This window comes from Urocitellus parryii, chromosome 8 (assembly GCF_045843805.1).
Source record: "Urocitellus parryii isolate mUroPar1 chromosome 8, mUroPar1.hap1, whole genome shotgun sequence".
Lineage (NCBI taxonomy): Eukaryota > Metazoa > Chordata > Mammalia > Rodentia > Sciuridae > Urocitellus > Urocitellus parryii.
In genome coordinates, this window is record NC_135538.1 from 123,171,990 (window position 1) to 123,185,288 (window position 13,299).

Genomic DNA, 13,299 nt, shown 5'->3' on the forward strand with positions numbered 1-13,299 from the left:
AGTTTATTTGAGGGTTCACAGTTTCAGAAGTCTCAAGCCATAAAACAGCCAGCTCTATTACTCAGGGCTCAAGGTGAGACAGGAACAACATGGCAGAAAAGTGTGGCAGAGGGAGGGGGCTCAAGTGGGGGTGAGAAAGCAGAGAGACTCCACCCTCCATATACAAATTATATACCCCATAGCCATGCCCCCAATTCAGCACTTCCTCTAACCACACTTCACCTGCCTATAGTTACCACTCAGTTACTACCATCAGGGATTAATTCACTGATGAGGTTAAGGCTTTCACAACCCAATCATTTCTCCTCTGAACCTTCTTACATTGTCTCACACGTGAGTTTTTGGGGAATACCTCACATCCAAACCATAATAACCTTTGACATCTACAATGCCATCTTAACTCTACTGTACTTTCTTTAGAGTTAGGTGGAGATGATTATGGTAAATTTTTAAGAAATTAAGGCAAAAGGAAGTTGTGATTAGAATCAACACAGGTTGGTGGACAAGTATGTCATCCTGGTTTTAGCCACTGAGGTCAGTCACCATCTACTATGCATCGTTGGATAGGAGTAGAGATCTAGAGAGATCTTTCTCTCCTGATAGTTCATCTCTTTGGTCAAGTTACCAACATTCTTTTTTTTAAGGTACTGGGTCTGAACTCAGGGGCACTCAACCACTGAGCCACACCCTATTTTTTTGTATTCTATTTAGAGACAGGGTCTCACTGAATTGCTTAGCACCTTGCTTTTGCTGAGGCTGGCTTTGAACTTGCAATCTTCCTGCCTCAGCCTCCCAAATTGCTGGGATTACAGGCATGTGCCTGTAATATATTTATATATTTTATATATTTACATATTTTATATATATATATATATGTCCACCTGTCTCAAAATGAAAAATAAAAAGATCTGGGGATGTAGCTCAGTAGTAGAGCACCTCTAGTACTTGGGTGGCCAAGGCAGAGGATCACAAGTTCAAAGCGAGTCTCAGCAATTTATCAAGGCTATAAGCAATTTAGTGAGACCCTGTCTCAGAATAAAAGATCAAAAGGGCTGGGGATGTGACTCAGTTATTAAGTGCCCCTGGGTTGAATCCCCAGTACCAAAATAACAACAACAAAATCCCACCCCCAAAAAATCCTGTAGTAAAAGGATGTCAGGAGTGTGGTGATGCATGCCTGTAATCCTGCAACTTGCAAGGCTGAGGCAGGAGGATTACAAATTTTAGGTAAGCCCGGGCGGTTTCTGGAGACCCTGTCTCAAAAAATAAAGGGCTTGGGACATAGCTCAATAGTAGAGGGCCACTGGGTTCAATTTCCCATACCATTGATAGATAGATAGATAGATAGATAGATAGATAGAGAGACATACATACATACAGACAGACAGACAGATATTCACATGTCCAATGTCAGTTAGGAAACTGTCCAGGTGCCAGTAACCATCAAGAAATTCTTGGCTATCTTAATAGGGTTTGACTATCCTATAGGGTTTGGAACATGTGCCACAGCCACCTAGTGGGAAAAATAGTGATTACAACCATGATAGCTTTCATCATGACAAGCTGGATCCCTACATTGCTTACTTCCTTGCTGATTCTCAAGAATTAAGGATTAAATTGAATCAGTTAATTAGAGTCCAGGGGCTGGCAGCTCAGGTTTGTAAATACAGTGCTTTGGAATCAGGGTAGGATTAGGGTGATGCAAGGGCAAAAATGTGTGCCGGATTCTGTCCTTACTGAAAGGCTGGTCTAGTTCTCCGTAATGGAAAGCATTTATTTTTAATGGAAAGCATTTTTTTTCTGCTTCCACTACCACCCTGTTTTCTTGTGGGTCTAAAGATAATGGTAATCTACATGCTTCATTGTGCTTTCCACAACCTTCCCTCCCAGCCAACTATTTTGCTCTGATGCTGCCTGAGATCACAGATATCCACTGTCTGCCTGAAACACTGTGGACAGAACACTGTGTCACATATCTGAGAACATCGAGGTTCAAAACCTGCACTTGCCAGCCACCCAGTGCTTTCCCATGGAGCCAAGACATCAGAGTGGAGGTTTGAAAGCAGAGTCTGGTTTCAAGTCCTGGTGCAGTGTGGGTCATGGTCTTTCACAAGGCTCAACATTTCTGGATCTGTTTCCTCACTTGCAAAAAAAAAAAAAAAAACCACAAAACAAAAAGCATAATAATAGTAATGCCTACTTCCCAGAAGTTGTGAGAATTCAAGGAGTATTTGTTTACAAAAATGTTGGTTGTGTAAATTGTAAAACTTCATATTAATGTGAAATATAACAATCATTAATACAAAGCGAGATGAGATTATAATTAAAATGCTAATGAAAGGAAATTGTGGTTTCAGTTGAGCTGATTAAGAGATTTTTTTTAGAGAGAGAGAGAGAATTTTTTAATATTTATTTTTTTAGTTTTTCGGTGGACACAACATCTTTTTATTTTATTTTTATGTGGTGCTCATGGAACCCAGAGCCCTGCGCATGCCAGGCGAGCGTGCTACCGCTTGAGCTACATCCCCAGCCCCAAAGAGATTTTTTTTAAATAAAATAAAAGATCACAGAGAACTGGGTTCCAGTAAATGAGGAGTAGTAACTACTAGAACTTGATTATTTTTTGGGGGGGAGGGGTATTGGAAATTGAACTCGGGGACACTCAACCACTGGACCACATCGCTAGCCCTATTTTGCATTTTATTTAGAGATGGTTTCGCTGAGTTGCTTAGCGCCTTGCTGTGGCTGAGGCTGACTTTGAACTCCGGATCTTCTAGTCTCAGCCTCCTGAGCCCCTGGGATTACAGGCGTGCGCCAATGCGCTGGCTCTAGGACTTGATCTTGACGCGGTCCATGGTTCTCCCCGCCTTTATCTAGTGTCTGGGCATCAATCAAGTCCCATTGATTTCACTCCTTAACTTTTACTTTTCTAAGATGCTGTGTGCTTGAGGGGCTGTAAAATTTTCATTTTCCCTCACCAAGTCAACCCCCCCCCAAATTTTTAGTGGTTTTGTGATTTTAATCGAGGTAATTTGGTCCATATTTTTTTCCAAGAGTAAAGGGGAAATCCTAGCATGAAGTGGGACCACTGGCTATCAATTGGTAGGTGGAGCGAGTTGGTAGGGCAAGGCGGTCCTCTCTGTGCGTTAGAATTGGGATGCAAACTCCTGACCTTGGCTAGACCACCGACTGTGCTGGGTCACTTGGCTACGTAGGAGGTGGCTTGCGCACTGCTAACCAGCGGAAGCAGGCGGGATTTGGGCGGAGTTGCGAGCGCTCTGGACTTTGTGCCCGGGCGGAGTGCTCCAGCCACCAGCTACAAAGACGTTACGCGCGGAAATCAGATCCGGGCTAGACTGGTGAGTAAGGCAGCGAAGAGTGGCGCTCCTTGCGGTGGAATCTGATGGAGGGTATTTGTCCGGTATTCCTCCATCCTTCACCTCGGCAATGTGAGGCCCTAATCTTGGGGAAACTTCCAACTTGTGGAATCCCAGACTTAGCCAGATGTGTGTGGCTTGGTGCAGTGTCCACTCCCGCCACCTTGGGGGCTTGCGCCAAGGAAAGGGTCCTGGCACGTTTTGAGTTGTGATGCCAGAAAAGAGGGTTTCAGGACAGACGGGCATCGGGCAGTGCCGTCCAAGTCAGTGAGTCTATTTCAGAGCACCGAAGCTGGTTCGGTGAGTGTTAGCCCCAGCTGTGCGCCGCAGTGGTGAGCAGAACAGCCTGGCTCCCACCGGAGCGCTATGAAACGCTGTGATCTGACCGGCCTGGGAGGCACAGTGACTGGACAGTATCCTTGGAAGGCCTGAGCAGCGACCCAAAGGCCATATTAGAGGGACGAGTGTTGGGCGGTTCGCTGAAGGGCAGAATATTCACGTGGCTGAATACTCGGGTTTGGGACCTCGAGGGCACATCCCACAAAGCCTTGAGGGTGTGTTGGGAATTTAAGGGGCATTTTGAGAATTTCCTGTGGGAAATTATGATAGGGTTTTGGTTTGGAGAAAGACTGATTTGGTTCAGGACTGGAAAATGGCGACACATTCCAACAGGAATTGCTTTCTGGAAGGGTGGGGACTGGCCGGTACGTGTAAGCCTGCTGTGACTTCCGGCCCCTTAATAGCCAAAAGTCTGGTGAGTCATATCTAGCTTCCTTCCACTCCAGACCCCTGTTGAGTTCCGGGGTCCTGTGGACAAAGAAAGTACTCTTGTAGGCCGCCAGAGAGACAACCCTGACAGAAGATAGAATCCTGATCAAGGACCTCTTCCTGCCACTCTCAGCAAAAGCCATCTTAAGTACTGATGACAGCAGAGTTCTTCCATGCTGGCGAGGGGAAAGGCAAGTCTTTAAGGACATTATCATTGAGGCCATTTAAAGTGCAATTGGCTGGAAAATAGATCTCTTTACTTCATAAAAATGGCCATGAAAAGTCTTGTTATGTCCCCTGATACTGGGACTTGAACCCAGGGACACTCTACCACTGAGCTACATCCCAGCGCTTTTTGTTTTTTGAGACAAGGTCTTGCTAGTCTGGCCTTGAACTTGGAATCCTCCTGCCTCAGCTTTCTAAATCGCTGGGATTTCTGGCCTGCATTACCACACACAGCTGATCATAAATTGCTGAGGTCCAGGTCCAGCCCGGGGAGGTGGGGGGGCTACTGAGGGTCCAGGGTGGTCCCAAAGGAGGAGTGGCGTGGGCAAAAGAAGAAGAGTCAGGACGACAGGTTGCAAGTTATGAGCAACCTCCAGAAGACATCTCTCTACCCCTGGAGGGACCTTTATTTTTATACCTTTTTTACAGGTGTGTTTTTCAGGTAGTTGATGGATAGCTTTAAAGCCCGAAACTTTTTTGATTTGCATAATTTTCAGGAGTTACAATCTTTTCTGACATACATTGATTACCTAAGATATTGAGTACATTGTTCATTATTTTTCTGTAACCTTAGACAATCATGATTAAGCTTTTACGTTTTCACGTCAATCACTAGGTGCTAGGTGACAGCAACTAGACTACATGACTCCTGACCTATTATTCACTTCTAACTTTCAAGCATACCTATAATTATTTCATTAACCTTTAACTTTAAAGCATACTTATGATTATTGGTAAGCTTTCTTCTAAACTAAAATATATCTATGTTAATTTTATATTATTCTATTTTTAATTTCTAAGATAATTTCCTTTTTTCTTATGACCTATTCAACTGCTTTCTTAAAGAACTTCCTTGATCCTTGGTCAAAGCACACCAATTCTTATGTCTTTGTAATCTTTAAAGGGCAGGCTTTACACCTCAACTCCTATGTCATTTATATTAACTAACTGTGTATTTTCCATTTTCATCATAAGTTTCTGTGTAAAGCAAAGGAGGGTCTATTGGTTGGGGAATGTATTTTTATTAGCCTCTTGTCCTCGAGGGGATACCATAAGCTACATACTGTGGTCCTTGTACTGTTGGCACAGCAATTGTTTTTCTGTAGCAAGGCTGTTGTACAGGATGTGGCTTCAGGATGGGGTTGGGGGGGGCGGGCTAGTGTGTAAATGATTAACCATGGGATAAATATTTCTTGTTGTTCAGGCTTGAGGAATAACACTATTGTTTGTATCTTGAGAGACATTGAAATATACCTCATAGCATATCTCAATTGTATCCTTAGTCTCATTCTGGGAATTTTCCTGGGATCTCAGGCAATATGCCCTGTTAACAATCCATATCATGAACATTATAAACAAAACACTTAACATTCCTAATGGTTCTGATGTGGTGCGCTGGTGCGGTGGTATGCTGGTACCGTGGTGCGGTGCTGTACTGCCTTGTAGGTTGTTCCTGCCTTGCAGACCTGCAGCAGCATCCCCCATGCTGTGACCCTGTCAGACAGAGAGTGCAGGAATGCCTTCACCAATAAATAGTCCTTTTTTTTTTTCCCCCTCATGAATAGCCTTGAAAGGAAAAGGGAGAGAGGAGAGAGGAAAGAAGAAGAAAATAACTTCAGATCCTAGGACTGCAGTTATCATCACATCTTTGGCGGTACCCAATTCACTTTTACTCAAATGTCATTTTCCTTGCTGGCATTTATTACTTTCATTACTCTTCCAAAAAAATGAAAGGAGGAAAAAAAGTCAACAGTTTAATATACTTTTCTTAGCATCTGAAGGGAGGGAAGATGTGGGTGAGTGGTTGTTAGCAGGAACTGGTGTTCTAGCATGTTTGCATCAGAGCAAGAACTCTTTTCGAAGTGAGCAGGGAGCCACAGTGCTTGGCACATTGTGACCCCTGAATAAGTGAGAGCTGTTGTGTTGTTGTCAGTATTATTCTTTACAAGCATTGTGCTGTTTAGATGCTCTCTGGCTCACAATGACATGATTGTTTAACTAATGTATTTTGACTTTGCAGTGTTAGGAAAGCCTTACCCATTCAGTTGAGATTGTACTTTGGATTTTGAATTTGGATCTTTTTCCCAGGCTAGTGATATACATATAATACTCTGATATTCTCATCTCTCTCTCTCTCTCTCTCTCTTTTGGTACCAGGGATTGAACCCAGGGGGGACTCAACTACTGAGCCACATGCCCGAACCTTTTTTTATATTTTACTTAGAGATAGGGTCTTGCTTGCTAAGTTACTTAGGGCCTCACTAAGCTGTTAATGCTGGCTTTGAACTTTTGATCCTCCTGCTTTAGCCTCCAGAGCCATGGGATTACAGACATGCACCACTGTGCCCTGCCTCTGATATTGTCCTGAAGCTGTGTAGTGCCATTGAGCTTCAGCTTCTTGTTAGGCATATGATAAGGAGAGGAAACAACTGATACTCTTCAGTGTGCTTTGTTGCTAAGCCAAGATGTTCTGTAGGTTAGGTGCATTAAATGCATTTCTGATTTAAGACTTATCACAGGCTGTGGATGTAGCTTAGTGTTTGCTTAACATATGCAAAACCCTGGGCCTGAGACCCAACATCAGGAGAAGGAGAAGAAGAAAATCTAGGTCAAAGAATCATTTAAAAAAAAAAAAAAATATATATATATATATATATGTGTGTGTGTGTGTGTGTGTGTGTGTGTGTGTGTGTGTATTTATCTCTGGAAGAGATCTTAGAGAATGTCTTCTTTATTTTCACATTTCCAATGAAACCAAGTCAGAGAAAATGAAGAGACTCATTCAAGGTGGTTTGTGACAGATTCAGAAGATTCAGATCTGGATGCCCTAGATATATGCTTTTCAGTGGTTCTGAGTAGGGTTTCAACAATTAACTTTCCCATGGATCAAGAGTGTCTTCTCCAAGTTACTCAGCATCTCTATATTTGCATACTTTAAGATGGTGCCAATAATTGTTACCTCAATGGGCATTGCTAAGAGGTTTCAGTGATACAGAGTAGAGGGTTAATAACTCTTGGTGTTCACTGACCAAATAAGGAGTTGTTTCTTACTCTCCTTCTTCCTCATATGTTTTGTTTCTCTCTGACCTCAGGTTCCTAGAGGTAGGCACCAGCCAATTCCATAAAGCAGGCTGAAACAGAAGTTAGACACCTGCCTTCAGCCTGGCATTACTGGACAATGGCAGCTGAGCGAAGGATGACCAGGTCCCTGAATTCTGCAGCCCAGACTTTGAGGGAACCAAAGGTGTTCCCAATGGTAAAAGAGGAGACTTTGGACGGCACAACAAAGAAAGAAGACAGTCCCTTGAAGCAGAAGTGCTTGTCACTGGAAGCCATATCAAACCCTCCAGACTTTGCAGGGCCTCTCCATCTGCCCAGTTTTGGGGAGGTAGAGAGCTCTAAGAAGGAGTACAGTCTTCCTTGGGGGCTAGGTCAGGAGTGGATAAAGCTAGAAAGAAACACCACAGAAGAGAAGGTACGGCACCCTTAGGTGGGTGAGGTGGCAACATCCCTTCAGGAAGCCAAGAAGAAAGATTGTGGTTGAAAGTAAAGAGAACTAGCTAGAAAGGGGGAGGGACCAGGTCCTAGTCTCCAGGAGCTCTTTCATCTATTCTCCTGCCTGTGGGTCTTTGCTTTTCTTTCCTATTCATATTCTGCATATCCCACTCCCTTTCCCACCACATCTTCTTTTCATTTTTCTGCATCTTTCCTTTCCTTTCTGTAGGTCACAGTTGCTGGCTTAGTACCTGTCTTTTTAAAATTTCTCTCTTCCTTCCATGGTTTTATTTTTCTCTTAGGTTTTAGTTCTCTGAATCTTTTTTGGGGTAGGGGAGGGGGTATCAGGGATTGAACTCAGGGGTATTCAACCACTGAGCCCCATCCCCAGCCCTATTTTGTATTTTATTTAGAGACAGGGTCTCACTGAGTTGCTTAGTGCCTCACCATTGCTGAGGCTGGCTTTGAACTTGTGATTCTCCTGTCTTGGCCTCCTGAGCCACTGGGATTATAGGCGTGCACCACTGTGCCTGGCTCAGTTCTCTGAATCTTGAGTGTCATGTATATACACACTCTGAATCTGTTCTACTCTTCCAGATGCCTGTCACCTTTGAGGATGTGGCAGTGAATTTCACCTGGGAAGAGTGGGAATGTCTAGATGCCAGTCAGAGAGCTCTTTACCAGGTTGTTATGTCAGAAACCTGCAAAAACCTGGAGTCTGTGGGTAAGAGGTGGGGTCCTGAGTCATTACCTGGGCACAGTTAGCTTCACTGAACTAGTTCTGTGCCTTCCAGATGTGGAAAATATGGGTCACTAAGCTCGGGGGTAAAAGGAGAAGAAATGAAAATCTGCATAAAGGCAGACATAACACTTGTAACAAGATGACAGAGTTCTCAGAATATGCAAATTTGTCTATTCGTCCAACCTATATTTATTATGTCACTCATGTGCCAGGCACTTAGAATCTGGCCTTTTGCAATGTGTTTCTGCATCTAAGTGTACAGATTAAATTTGTTTTTTAAGGACTTAAATCAGTAATTGTTTATTTGACTCACAGATCTATAGTCTGGGCAGGGCTCAACAAGGAAATCTTGTTTTGGTTTAATATGGTGATGGCTGGAGTGGCTCTTGGGGCTAGAGGATCCATTTTGATGATGGATTATTCATGTGGCTGATAAATTCACAGTAGCTTTTGACTGGAAGCTTGGACAGGAACCCGAGTTCCTCTTCCTATAGAATTTTCCATAGGGCTGCTTGAGCTCCCTTCTAGCATGGAAGCTGGGTTGCAAGAGGGGTTTTTTTTTGTTGTTGTTTTGTTGTTCTGGGGATTTAATTCACGGGTGCTTTACCACTTAGTCACACCTCCAGCCCGTTTTATTTTTTATTTCGAGACAGGGTCTTGCAAAGTTACTGACTAAATTGCCTCACTAAATTGCTAAGGTTAGCTTTGAACTTGCAATCCTCCTGCCTCAGACTGCTGAGTCTCTGGAATCAGGTGTGAGCCATGATTCCTGGATGAGAGGATGTTTCAAAGGACAGGATGTGGTAGCTACTGATCTACTAAGGCCTGAGCTTGCAAGTTGGCACATCATAAGTTCTGTCACATTCTGTTCATCAAGTACAGAGCCCTCCAGATTAAGGTTCTTAAAACAAGCATATAAAAAGTAACCTGTTGACCTCAACAGATGTGAAGGGTCCGAGCCTGGTCCTAGCTTTACTCTTTCTTTCATTCCCACTTACCAGGAGGAATATTTCTGCCTAAATCAGATGTGGTCACCAAGCTTGAGCAAGAAGAGAGACAGAAGAAAGCATATCTCCATCAGCCAAAGAGAGAAGGCCTCCCTTCAGGTAAGAGTTGCAAAGGAGACAAAATCAAAAGGGCCCAGGGCAATCCTTGGAAGGGTGGAGAGCTCACTGAGAGAATCAAGGTTCTCTGTGTTCTCTCCTATCATCCATTTTTCCAGCCTGGTTAGACTTGGAGCTAAAAGAGACCTGGAGATGAAAGGCTGAATCCTTGACTTGGTGATGAATGTCTAAGCCTTTCCGGACAAATAATGTCTTATCTGAGTAGCTTTGTCAGCTAATACCCCTTTGATGAAAATTTTTTTCCAAAAGAAAAGAGAAGCAGGAGAGAAAAGTTGAGGGTGGATTGGAGAAGGGAAGACTTATTCCTGGGAGTAGAATAAGGAGTAAGAAGATATCAAGCCAGACTGATTACATCTCCCAATTTGCTAGAACTGTCCTAGTTTATACTTCTCATGCCAACTTGATAGATTTTTTTTTTTTTTTTCCTTTTGGCAGTACTGGGGATTGAACTCTGGGCTCCTTGCATGCTAGGCAAACCTCCACTACTGAGCTATGTCCCTATCCCTTTTTATTCCTATGACACTTAATTAATTGATTGATTAATTAAGGAGCACTAGGGACTGAACCCAGGGGGCTCTCTACCACTGATCTACAACTCCAGTCCTTTTTGTTTTTTATTTGGGTCTCCCTAAGTTGCTGAAGCTGGCCTCTAACTTGCCATTCTTCTGCCTCAGCTTCCAAAGTAACTGAGATTACAGGCCTACACAACCATGCCTGATTTCCAGTTTAATTAGTAATAACATATCTTTATTCTCAAATGTTCCAATTTGCATGATATAGTAGTCCTCCTTGGACTGGGGATAGAGTGCTCCCTTATCCACAGGGAAGTCTTCCAAAACCCCCTGTGGATACCAGGCACAGTGGAATTAGCCCGTAATCCCACCTACTTAGGAGGTTAAGACAGAAGGATTGCAAGTTTGAGCCCAGCCTAGGCAATTTAGCAAGACTCTGTCTCCAGATAAAAAAAATAAAAAGGGCTTGGAGATGTGGCTCAGTGGCAGAGCATCTCTGGGTTCAATTTTCAGTAATGGTACCAGGGACACTTTACTGCTGAGCTACATTCCCAGTCCTTGCCCAGCTAAATTTAATTTATAAATTAGGAACAGTAAGGCATTAAACAATAATAATAAAATAGAACACTTATAAAAAAAAAAGTTCTGTGAATATGGTCTTTTTTCTCTCTCAAATTCTGGAATTTTCCATGTAATATTTTTGGACTGTGGTTGGTTGTGGATAACTGAAACCATGAAATTTGAAGTCACAAATATGGTAGATTACTATACATTGTGTGGTCATTTGTGGATATCTGTGGAGTGAGTGTCTGTGGGAGTGTGGACAATATTGGAATGGGAAAATAAATTTCAAGAAATGTGGCCATAAGTTAAAATATAGATCTCTGACATTGTTGGAAGATTCCAGTTAAATTTTATTTGCTTATAATTTTTTTTTTTATAGTTGTGGATGGATAGCATGCCTTTATTTGTTTAGTTTTTTAGGCAGTGCTAAGGATTGAACTCAGTGCTTCACACATGCTAGGCAAGCGCTCTGCCACTGAGCCTCAGCCACAGCCCTATTTGCTTATAATTTGAAAAGCCTAAAGTTATTCTTGTCTCCATCCTATGAAGTTTAAGGGTGAGGGTAAATGTGCAGGTGGGAAAGTGATGGCAGAAGGGGAAGTGGCTCACACTGGAGGGAGAGGTTGTACTGGCCTTCGCCTTGTGAATCTTGTGTCATTGATACTTCCTCATTTGCTACAGGAGACAAGAAAGAAGAACTTCAAGAGCCAGGTCAGAATCTGAAAAATGAGGGGACTAGTGATGACAAGAAAGTCTCCCTTATTCACAGAGGGACAAGCCAGAGATCACCTTCTGGCAGGATCTCAGTGTTCCGAAAATCCCAACCTGGGCCACCCTTTCTCTGCAACACCTGTGGCAGGTGTTTCAGAAAGAGCTCCCACCTCCACAGCCATCTCTCCAGTCATCAGTTTGTTCACAACCCTAAGCAGACTAACATCTGTAACCGGTGTGGAAAGTTGTTCTGGAGCCGCAAGGCCCTCAGCCACCACAGGCGCAGACATCATGGAGAGAGGCCCTTCCGTTGCTTACTCTGTGATAAGACCTACTGTGACGCTTCTGGACTGAGTCGGCACCGCCGTGTTCATTTGAATTACCGGCCCCATTCATGCCCTGTGTGTGGGAAGTGCTTCCGAGACAGATCTGAGCTCAAACGCCATCAGAAGATACACAGAAACCAGGAGCCAGTGGCTGGAAACCAGAAGCATATTGTGAGGATTCCAGGCACCACAGCTGGATTGCGGGAGCCCGTTGCCACAAGACAGAAGTCCATCCAGGGACTTGTGAACCAGGCACCAGTGGCTAGGATCCAGGAACCCAGATTTAAAACTAAGAATTCTGTGACCAGGACACAAGCACCAGACAGTAGATCCTCCTACCGGAATACCAGATCCAACTCTATTACAGTGCAACCCTCAGGATTCAAGGTCTTCTCTTGCCCACATTGTCCCTTGACTTTTACCAACAAAGCCTCTCTCTCCAGTCACCAGAAGGTTCACCTCACAGAGCAGCCTACCTGCTGCTTCTATTGTGGCAAGTCCTTCAGCTCATCCTTCTGGCTCTCCAAGCACCAGCAGACTCACTGGAAACAAAAGATCTACCGATGCCCCATCTGTGACCTCTGCTTTGGGGAGAAAGAGGACCTTCTGAATCACTGGAGGAGCTATAAAGGCAAGGAACAGTACCTAGGCAGTCCCCATATATGCTGGGTAATTCTGGGCCAGAGCCTTGGCTGCTTTCATGATTCCCCGCGACTGGGAAGGATTAGCGACATGGAGGAAATAGATCTTCAGGAATCCATATCCCCAGGAGAGATGCAATATGGGAGAAGGCATGCAAAGGAGACAAGGCGAAGGAGGCAGTGAGGATCTCAAAACATAAATAAATGACCTTTGCAACAGAGGTCTTTGTGTTTGGTTTTCCTGAGGACTGACCTCCGGGGTCAGGAGGCTTGAGTAGAGGGAGAGAGGTGAATGGATGATGAATAAAATAAACAAAGAAAAGGGAAAGGACGTGTGCATATAGAAACTCATTAATTAGCACCTAACTTGTTTCTTTGTGTCTTCTAGATCATCAAGTAGTATTTGTTGAATAAAACAATGTCTACTGTGATAGGTATGAAGATGGGAGAAAGGGATTAGAGGAGAGAAAGTGTGAGGGATGCAGAGAAGTTGTGGAAGTAGAAGGGAAACCATTCTAAAGTGGATGTGCTGCTCAGTTCCCATTCATTGCTTCCTGTGGCCCTCCATAGGCTGCATAGACGAGATGGAGCTCTGGCCAGTATTCTATGTTCTCTCCCCACTTCCAGGTCTTGGTTAGGGCTCCCTACATCCTCACTCTGCAGCTCATTCAGCTCCCTCTTTGATATTTTGGACTCTTCCTATTCCTTCCCTTCTACCCTCTCAGCTCTGCTCAATAAGGACTCAGTCTTGGAAGAAACAACCACCATTTGCAAATTGGATGTTCTGTAATTGGCAGTGAGGAGGATCTTGGTC

General features: G+C 43.8%; 1 protein-coding gene across 1 annotated transcript; it reads left to right on the forward strand.

Moving 5' to 3' along the window:
* The first annotated feature begins 3,292 nt into the window (after positions 1 to 3,292).
* On the forward strand, positions 3,293 to 12,679 carry Zfp57 (ZFP57 zinc finger protein). The gene is made up of 7 exons (XM_026415316.2): positions 3,293 to 3,359; positions 4,212 to 4,336; positions 5,936 to 6,024; positions 7,463 to 7,845; positions 8,463 to 8,589; positions 9,609 to 9,713; positions 11,489 to 12,679. Exons 4-7 carry the CDS (start codon positions 7,549 to 7,551, stop codon positions 12,667 to 12,669), a joined length of 1,710 nt encoding a protein of 569 aa, XP_026271101.2. The 5' UTR covers positions 3,293 to 3,359; positions 4,212 to 4,336; positions 5,936 to 6,024; positions 7,463 to 7,548; the 3' UTR covers positions 12,670 to 12,679.
* The last annotated feature ends 620 nt before the right edge of the window (positions 12,680 to 13,299 follow it).

Bases quoted from the DNA above. Each gene is read 5' to 3' on its own strand.
- Zfp57 (XM_026415316.2), top strand. From the start codon at position 7,549: ATGGCAGCTGAGCGAAGGATGACCAGGTCCCTGAATTCTGCAGCCCAG. The intron at 8,590-9,608 runs GTAAGAGGTGGG...CCCACTTACCAG, and splicing joins CAAAAACCTGGAGTCTGTGG to GAGGAATATTTCTGCCTAAA. The intron at 9,714-11,488 runs GTAAGAGTTGCA...CATTTGCTACAG, and splicing joins GAGAGAAGGCCTCCCTTCAG to GAGACAAGAAAGAAGAACTT.